At 55.9% G+C, this 9,308-nt stretch overlaps 1 protein-coding gene across 1 annotated transcript; it reads left to right on the top strand.

Moving 5' to 3' along the window:
- The first annotated feature begins 4,412 nt into the window (after positions 1–4,412).
- NDUFS8 (NADH:ubiquinone oxidoreductase core subunit S8) lies at positions 4,413–9,066 on the top strand. The gene is made up of 7 exons (XM_029059176.2): positions 4,413–4,432; positions 7,502–7,555; positions 7,657–7,719; positions 7,856–7,945; positions 8,361–8,533; positions 8,626–8,754; positions 8,844–9,066. The coding sequence occupies exons 2-7, from the start codon at positions 7,516–7,518 to the stop codon at positions 8,973–8,975; spliced, it is 627 nt and encodes a 208-aa protein (XP_028915009.1). The 5' UTR covers positions 4,413–4,432; positions 7,502–7,515; the 3' UTR covers positions 8,976–9,066.
- Positions 9,067–9,308: the final 242 nt, after the last annotated feature.

The following is a 9,308-nucleotide window of genomic DNA, read 5'->3' as shown; positions in this document are numbered from 1 at the left end:
GTCTGGCCTCATACTGTATTGAGGAAAGGAAACCATCAGGTGTCATTTGCCTAAAATCACCCCTGTTCCTCTCCAGTCTCTCCCTTCTCCGGCCCACTTTTCGACTCTCCCATCTTTCTCACCTCCTTTCAAAAACCTATTCCCTCCACCTATGCCTCGACCCCATCAGTGTTTGGCACATAGTAAGCGCTTAATAAATACCATCATTATTATTATCCCCTCACATCTCGCAATGAAACACTTTCCCCCTTCCTTTCTTCCCTGACCACCATCTTTAAATGTTCACCTTCCAAAGGCTTCTTCCCTACTGCTTTCAAGTATACTTATGTCTCCCCTACTGTAAAAACAAATCCTCCCTTGATCTCACAGCTCCCTTGAGTTATCGCCCCATCTCTCCGCCGCCATTCCTCTGCAGACTCCTGATCAAGCCGTTTACGCCTGCTGCCTCCACTTTTCCAATTCTCTCCTTGACCTCCTCCAATCTGACTTCAGCTCCCTTCACTCCATGGAAACTCCCTCCAAAGTTACCAGTGACCAGTGTCTTGCCAGATTCATTGAACTCTACTTCATCCTTATCCTCCTCGACATCTCCACTGCCTTCACACCGCAGACCATCCCTTTCTCCTGGAAACAATAACCAACTTCAGCTTCACCGACACTGTCCTCTCTCGGTTCTTCTATTCTGTGGAAACTCCTTCTCAGTCTCCTTCGCGGACCTCTGCCTCCCACCCTCTAATTGTGGGAGAACCTCAAGGCTCATTTGTGGGTCCCCCCTTTTTTGATGCTATCTTTAAAGTGCTTACTTTATGCCAGGCACTGTACTAAGCACTGGGGTAGATACAAACTATGAGGGGCGAACAGTATGTGTCCCACATGGAGGTCACAGTCTGAATCCCCATTTTACAGATGAGTGAACTGAGGCACAGAGAAGTGAAGTGATTTACCCAAGGACATAGAGCAGATGAAGGGCTGAGGCAGGACTAGAACCCAGGTCCTCTGACTCTTTCCACTTGGCCACCCTGTTTCTCTATTCCCCTTCCAGTCTTCATCTATATCCAGTCCCGCAGAGAAGCAGCATGGACTACTGGCTAGACTACGGACCTGAGAGTCAGAAGGTCATGGGTTCTAAACTTGGCTCCACCCTTTGTCTGCTGTGTGATGTTGGACAAGTCACTTCACATCTCTGTGCCTCAGTTACCTCAGCGGTAAAATGGGGATTAAGACTGAGAGCCTCATGAGAGACAGGGAATGTGTCCAACCCAATTTTCTTGTAAAATAATGGCAATAATAATAATGGTATTTGTTAAGTGCTTACCATGTGCCAAGCACTGTTCTAAATGCTGGGGTAGATACAAGGTAATCAGGTTGTCTCTAGCCACCCCAGTGCTGAATAAGCATTTAATAAATACCACAATTTTTATTCCAGCACTTAGTACAATGCCTGGCACATATTAAGTGTTAACACATACCATAATTATTATAATTATTATTATTCTAATCCCGGCTCCATCCCTTGTCTGCTGTGTGACCTTGGGCAAGTCACTTCACTGGGCCTCAGTTGCCTCACTGTCAAATGGGGATTAAATCTGTGAGCCCCGTGTGGGGCAGGAACTGGTGTCCAACCTGATTTGCTTGTATCCACCCCAGCGCTTAGTACGCTTCCCTTCTCTCTTTCTACCACCCACCCCGCACGTTCCGCTCCTCTGCCGCCCACCTCCTCACCGTCCCTCGGTCTCGCCTATCCCGCCGTCGACCCCCGGGCCACGTCCTCCCGCAGTCCCGGAACGCCCTCCCTCCTCACCTCCGCCAAACTCATTCTCTTCCCTTCTTCAAAACCCTACTTAAAACTCACCTCCTCCAAGAGGCCTTCCCAGACTGAGCTCCTCTTCTCCCTCTGCTCCCTCTGCCATCCCCCCTTTACCTCTCCGCAGCTAAACCCTCTTTTTCCCCTTTTCCCTCTGCTCCTCCACCTCTCCCTTCCCATCCCCACAGCACTGTACTCGTCCGCTCAACTGTATATATTTCCATTACCCTATTTATTTTGTTAATGAATTGTACATCGCCTTGATTCTATTTAGTTGCCATCGGTTTTTACGAGATGTTCTTCCCCTTGACTGTATTTATTGCCATTGTTCTTGTCTGTCCATCTCCCCCAATTAGACTGTAAGCCCGTCAAACGGCAGGGACCGTCTCTATCTGTTGCCGACTTGTTCATCCCAAGCGCTTAGTACAGTGCTCTGCACATAGTAAGCGCTCAATAAATACTATTGAATGAATGAATGAATGAATGAATACGGTGCCCGGCACATAATAATAAATAATAATAATGTTGGTGTTTGTTAAGCTCTTACTATGTGCCAAGCACCGTTCTAAGCACTGGGGTAGATACAAGGGAATCAGGTTGTCCCATGGTAGGGCTCACAGTCTTCACCTCCATTTTACAGATGAGGTAACTGAGGCACAGAGGAAGTTAAGTGACTTGCCCAAGGTCACACAGCTGACAAGCGGCTGAGCTGGGATTAGAACCCATGACCTCGGCAAGTACTTAACAAAAACCATAATTATTATTATATTATTACTATGTGCAAAGCACTGTTCTAAGCGCTGGGGTTGATACAAGGTAATCAGGTTGTCCCACGTGAGGCTCACAGTCTTAATCCCCATTTTACAAATGAGGTAACTGAGGCCCAGAGAAGTGAAGTGACTTGCCCCATTTTACAAATGAGGTAACTGAGGCCCAGAGAAGTGAAGTGACTTGCCCAAGGTCACACAGCTGACATGTGAGGGAGCCGGGATTAGAACCCACGACCTCTGATTCCCAAGCCCGGGCTCTTTCTATTAAGCCACACTGCTTCTCTTATGAGGGTCAGGGACTGTGTCCAACCTGATTTGCTTGTATTCACTCCGGCACTTAGTACAGTGCCTTCCACATAGTAAGCATATAACAAATACCAGCGTGGCTCAGGGGAAAGAACATGGGCTGGGGAGTCGGAGGTCATGGGTTCTAATCCCACCTCTGGCACTTGTCAGCTGTGTGACTTCGGGCAAGCCACTTCACTTCTCTGAGAAGCAGCGTGGCTCAGTGGAAAGAGCCCGGGCTTGGGAGTCAGAGGTTGTGGGTTCGAGTCCCAGCTCTGCCACTCGGCAGCTGTGGGACTGTGGGCAAGTCACTTCATTTGTCTGGGCCTCAGTTCCCTCTCTGTAAAATGGGGATTAAAACTGTGAGCCCCACGGGGGACAACCTGATGACCCTGTATCTCCCCCAGTGCTTAGAGCAGTGCTCTGCACATAGTAAGCACTTAACAAATACCAACATTATTATTAGAGAAGCAGCATGGCTCAGTGGAAAGAGCCTGGGCTTGGGAGTCAGAGGTCATGGATTCAAATCCCGAATCAGCCTCTTGTTGGCTGTGTGACTGAGGGCAAGTCACTTCACTGGGCCTCAGTGACCTCATCTGTAAAATGGGGATTAACTGTGAGCCTCACGTGGGACAACCTGATGACCCTGTATCTGCCCCAGCGCTTAGAACAGTGCTCTGCACATAGTATGCGCTTAACAAATATCAATATTATTATTCTTAATAATTAGATTAGACTGCAAGCCCGTCAAAAGTCAGGGACCGTCTCTATCTGTTACCGATTTGTCCATTCCAAGCGCTTAGTCCAGCGCTCTGCACATAGTAAGCGCTCAATAAATACTACTGAATGTTCTTCTCTGGGCCTCATTGACCTCATCTGGAAAATGGGGGTGAAGACTTGGAACCCCACATGGGGCCACCTGGTGACCTCGCACCTCCCCCAGCGCTCAGAACAGTGCTTGGCACATAGCGCTTAACAAATACCAACAATATTAAATAGCATTATTATCGTGGCTCAGTGGAAAGAGCCCGGGCTTGGGAGTCAGAGGTCGTGGGTTCGAATCCCGGCTCGGCCCCTTGTCAGCTGTGGGACTGTGGGCAAGTCACTTCACTTCTCGGTGCCTCAGTGACCTCATCTGTCAAATGGGGATGAAGCCTGGGAGCCTCCCGTGGGACAACCTGATTCCCCTGGGTCACCCCCAGCGCTTAGAACAGTGCTCGGCACAGAGTAAGCGCTTAACAAATACCAACGTCATTATAAACCCCATATAGAAGGCGGCAGCCCCCGCCACCTAACGCCCGTAGCATCCCCGCCCACGTGACCCCTCCGCCGAGCCCCGCCTTCCCCCCCCCCCCCCTTTTATAGGGGGTGCATTCTCACGTGACCGGCACGCGCCCGCCCTTCGGTCACGCACGCTTGCGGTCCGCCGCGCCGATTGGTCGTTGCCGACGCCACGTCTGGCCAATCACCCTACGGGGCAGAGCCATCGGTCCCGCCTCCTTCCCGCCCTCGAGCCAATCGTGGCGGCCCTAGTTTGCGGTATGAGCCAATGAGGGAGGAGAGCGGAAGGCGGGTGAGAGCGGTGGCGGCGGCGGCGGTGGGTTGGGGCTGGCGAGTGTCCCCGGCCGGCGGGGCCTGTCGGTGGGTCGGCGGGGCGCGGGGTGCGGAGGGAGGGAGGGAGCGAGCGAGCGAGCGGGGGTCGGGCGGACGGACCCCGGCCCTTCCCTCCCCGGGCCCCGCGCCGTCTCCCCGACCGCCGTGTCCTTCACGGAGGGGGCGCGGGGGGGGGGGGGTCACCTCGTCAGTGCGCCTGCGCCGACCGGGCCGCCCCTGCCGAGGGGGGCGGGGCCCGGGGGGGGGGTCAGGGGTCACCAGGGCGGGGAGCCACCGCTGGGCTTGCCCTTCCCGACACCGGCGCGCCCAGTTCATTCAACGACGAGGATGGTATTTGTTAAGCGCTTCCTCTGTGCACGGCACTGTTCTGAGCGCTGGGGAGGATACAAGGGGATAATAATGTTGGTTTTTGTTAAGCGCTTCCTATGTGCAGAGCACTGTTCTAAGCGCTGGGGTAGACCCAGGGGAATCAGGTTGTCCCACGTGGGGCTCACAGTCTTCATCCCCATTTTACAGAGGAGGGAACTGAGGCACGGAGAAATTAAGTGGCTTGTCCAAGGTCACACAGCAAACAAGTGGCAGAGCTGGGATTCGAACCCATGACCTCTGACTCCAAAGCCCGTGCCCTTTCCACTGACACTGCTTCTCAGGTGGTCCCCCGTGGGGCTCCCCGTCTTCATCCCCAGTGGAAAGAGCACGGGCTTTGGAGTCAGGGCTCATGAGTTCGAATCCCAGCTCTGCCACTTGTAGGCTGTGTGACTGTGGGCAAGTCACTTAACTTCTCTGTGCCTCAGTTCCCTCATCTGTAAAATGGGGATTAAGACTGTGAGCCCCACGTGGGACAACCTGATTCCCCTATGTCTACCCCCGCGCTTAGAACAGTGCTCGGCACATAGTAAGCGCTTAACAAATACCAACATTATTATCCCCATTTGACAGAGGAGGTCACTGAGGCCCAGAGAAGCGAAGTGACTCGCCCAAAGTCACACAGCTGACAAGAGGCAGAGCCGGGATTCGAACCCATGACCTCTGTCTGCCAAGCCCGAGCTCTCTCCGCTGAGCCACGCTGCTTCCCTAACACCCCCCTCACTCTTCCTTTCTCCATCCCCGCGTGGCTCAGCGAAGAGAGCACGGGCTTTGGAGTCAGAGGTCATGAGTTCAAATCCCGGCTCTGCCACTTGTCAGCTGTGTGACTGTGGGCCAGTCACTTCTCTGGGCCTCAGTGACCTCATCTGTCAAATGGGGATTAAGACGGTGAGCCCCACGTGGGACATCCTGATTCTCCTATGTCTACCCCAGCGCTTAGAACAGTGCTCTGCACATAGTAAGCGCTTAACAAGTGCCAACATTATTATTATTCTTAGAGTTGGTAGGCATGATCCTCGCCCACAGGTTCACAGCCTAGATGGGGAGACAGATGTCAAAATAAATTTCACGTAGGGAAAATAGTAGGAAGTAAGGCTATGGACATAAGGCCTGCAGGACTGAGGGTGGAGTGAAATATCAAGCACATAAGGGGTACAAATTGGAATGACAGTCATATTTATTGAGTGCTTACTTGAGTGCACAGGCTAAGCCTTTGGGAAAGTATAATATAACATCCCCTGCCCACAACGAGTTGACAGGTATGTACATAATAATAATAATAATGTTGGTATTTGTTAAACGCTTACTATGTGCAGAGCACTGTTCTAAGCACTGAGGTAGATACAGGATCATCAGGGGGTCCCACCTGAGGCTCACATCCCCATTTTACCCATGAGGTAACTGAGGCACAGAGAAGTTAAGTGACTTGCCCACAGTCACACAGCTGACAAGTGGCATAAGTGCTGTGCGGCCGGAAGGGGAGATGAATAAAGGGAGTAAGTCAGGGTGACGCAGAAGGGAGAGGAAGAAAAGGAAAAGAGGACTTAGGGAAGGCCTCTTGGAGGAGATGCATTTTCAATAAGGCTTTGAAGCGGGGCAGGGTAATTGTCTGTCGGATATGAAGAGGGAGGGAGTTCCGGGCCAGAGGCAGGACGTGGGCAAGAGGTCGGCGGTGAGATAGACGAATACAGAGGGGAGGGTGGGTAGGTGAAATGAGGGTTTAGTTGGGAAAAGCTTATTGGAGGAGATGTGGTTTTAGGACAGCTCCAAAGGTGGGGAGGGTAGGGGTCTGTCGGATAGATGAAGGGGGAGGAGTTCCAGGCCCCGGGGAGGACTTGGGCGCCAGCGAGACAGCGAGCTGGAGGTGCAGCGAGTAAGTGGGCATTGGGGGAGCGGAGTGTGAGGGCTGGGCTGTCGGAGGAGATGAGCCAGGTGAGATGGGGGTCGGGGGGACGAGCCGATTGAGACCCTCAAAGCGCAGGGTGAGGAGGTCCGGCCCCTGTGGTGTCATCAGCCCGCCTCCTCACCCAAGCCAGGTCCTGGCCTGCTACCGCCGCCCTCCGCGAGCTCACACCACCCCCAGGAGACCGATTGGCCGCAGCTCTCCATCTTCAAAACCGCCTGAAAGCCCACCTCCTCTAATAATAATAATAATTATGGTGTTAGGCACTTACTATTGCCTAGCACTGTTCTGTAAGCGCTGGGGTAGATACAAGGGGATCAAGTTGGACACAGTCCACGTTCCACCTGGGGCTCATAGGCTTAACCCCCATTTTACAGATGAGGGAACTGAGGCACAGAGAAGTGAAGTGACTCCTAAGATCCCACAGCAGACAAGTGGTAGAGTCGGAATTAGAACCCACATCCTCTGACCACTTGAGGAGTTTTGAGGGCAGAGATTGTGTCTTATTCTGTTGCGCTCTCCCAAGCGCTTAGAATCATGCTCTCCACCCAGTAGGTGCTCGACAGATACTGTTGATTGAGTGATTGACCCCTTTGTGAACTCTGGGGACCGGCCCCATAGCTCCGAATCCCGCGAGACCCAACTGGGCTGACGCAGGAGGTCCCCCCTCCCCGGCTCTCCCCATTGCTTCCGGCCGGTAAAGCCTCACCGGGTCGGCTGCTCACGCCAACACCCCACGGCTCCTTCCTCTGCCCACAGGTGTCCTTCCCACCATGGCTTTGGCCCGCGCCTTCACCCACGTTGCCCGGACAGGTAGGACGGGAGTCCAGGGGGATGGGGAAGGGGCCGCCGACCCCCGACATCCTCCTCCCTCCCCGCTTCTCTGTTGCCTCCTTGTCTTCCTCCCTCCGTAGGGCTCCCTGCCAGCCGCAGCCTGGCCCCAGGCATCCACAGCAGCGCCCCGGTCGCCTGTTACAGTGAGTCCGGGGCAGGGGGGAAGGGCAGAGGCTGCGGGGGCGAGGGGGCGAGCCGGGGGAAGGGCTTCCGTTTCGGCTGGAAGCTTCTCTCCCGGGACCCCCGGCCGGCCCCGGCCCTGAGAGCCCTCTCTTGCAGAGTACGTGAACCTCAAGGAGCCGGAGATGGACTGGAGGTCCGTGACAGACCGGGCGGCCCAGACGCTACTCTGGACTGAACTGTTCCGAGGTGGGCGGGTGTGACCCTGGCCGCGGGGAGGATCTGATGGGAGAGGGGATGACCAGCCGTTTGCCCACACCCCCCCTCCAAGAGCCCAGGGATGCAGTAGTCCACAGTGCCGGCCACAGGGCGGGATTGGGGCCGACAGACGTGCGTGTGCGCTCAGACGGCCAGGAGTCCCCAGCGCCGGCTGGCCGCGGAGAGGATTTGAAGGGGGGTAAATCCGAGCTCCCGTTTGCAGGCTGAGGTTTGGGCCGGCCGAGCAGGGACCGACGGACATTCACTCATTCGTTCATTCAGTCGTATTTATTGAGAGCTTACTATGTGTAGAGCGCTGCACTAAGCGCTTATATGCACAAACACACATGCACGCAAAGGAGCCCGGGGTGGGAGAGTCCACGCTCTGAGCCATCCGTGTCCCCAGGCCTGGGCATGACTCTCAGCTACCTGTTCCGGGAACCCGCCACCATCAACTACCCGTTCGAGAAGGGGCCCCTGAGCCCGCGCTTCCGCGGGGAGCATGCCCTGCGCCGCTACCCCTCCGGCGAGGAGCGCTGCATCGCCTGCAAACTCTGCGAGGCCGTCTGCCCCGCCCAGGTGAGGGGCCGGGGGCCGGGGGGCGGGGAGGGGGCGGGCGACCCGGCCGGCCGGGCGGCCCCGACCCACGTGCCCGCATCCCCCGGCCCCAGGCCATCACCATCGAAGCCGAGCCGCGGGCGGACGGCAGCCGGCGGACCACGCGCTACGACATCGACATGACCAAGTGCATCTACTGTGGCTTCTGCCAGGAGGCCTGTCCCGTCGACGCCATTGTGGAGGTGCCAGGGCGGGGCGCGGCGGGGCGGGTGGACCGTGGGCACGGGGAGGGCCGGGGCCGGGGAGCCATCGCCACGCTGTCGCCCCGCAGGGCCCCAACTTTGAGTTCTCCACGGAGACGCACGAGGAGTTGCTGTACAACAAGGAGAAGCTGCTCAACAACGGCGACAAGTGGGAGGCGGAGATCGCGGCCAACATCCAGGCCGACTTCCTGTACCGCTGAGGCCTCCCGCTCCCTCCCCCTCCCCCAATAAAGAGTGACCCCGGCCCCCCGCCGCACCACCTGGCTGGGGCGGGGCCTCCGTTTGACCTCGTCTGCTGGTCGTTGGTGGTGCCTCCCCGGGAAGCCATAGGCCCGAGCCCGCCCCATCTCCCTCCATCCCCCTCCACACAGGACCACCCTCTTCCTCTCTGTCTGCACCTGGCTCAGGGGTCCAGATGCCTTGAGTGAGGCCCAGGTGGAGTCACCCCCAGATCCTTCCCCTGCACACCCAGTTCCCGCTGAGCTGGCTCTGTCCAGGTGGAGACCCCCTACATCTGACCCCTCTAACTCCAG

This window comes from Ornithorhynchus anatinus, chromosome 3 (genome assembly GCF_004115215.2).
Source record: "Ornithorhynchus anatinus isolate Pmale09 chromosome 3, mOrnAna1.pri.v4, whole genome shotgun sequence".
Classification (NCBI taxonomy): Eukaryota; Metazoa; Chordata; class Mammalia; order Monotremata; family Ornithorhynchidae; genus Ornithorhynchus; species Ornithorhynchus anatinus.
The sequence above is the reverse complement of the archived record's forward strand: the minus strand, read 5'-3'. Positions and strand labels throughout refer to the sequence as shown.

What these genes read in the sequence shown, in the direction of transcription:
- NDUFS8 (XM_029059176.2), top strand. Translation starts at nt 7,516, where the DNA reads ATGGCTTTGGCCCGCGCCTTCACCCACGTTGCCCGGACAG. An exon ending in CACCCACGTTGCCCGGACAG is followed by an intron (nt 7,556 to 7,656) that starts GTAGGACGGGAG and finishes CTCCCTCCGTAG; the next exon opens with GGCTCCCTGCCAGCCGCAGC. An exon ending in CCGTCGACGCCATTGTGGAG is followed by an intron (nt 8,755 to 8,843) that starts GTGCCAGGGCGG and finishes GTCGCCCCGCAG; the next exon opens with GGCCCCAACTTTGAGTTCTC.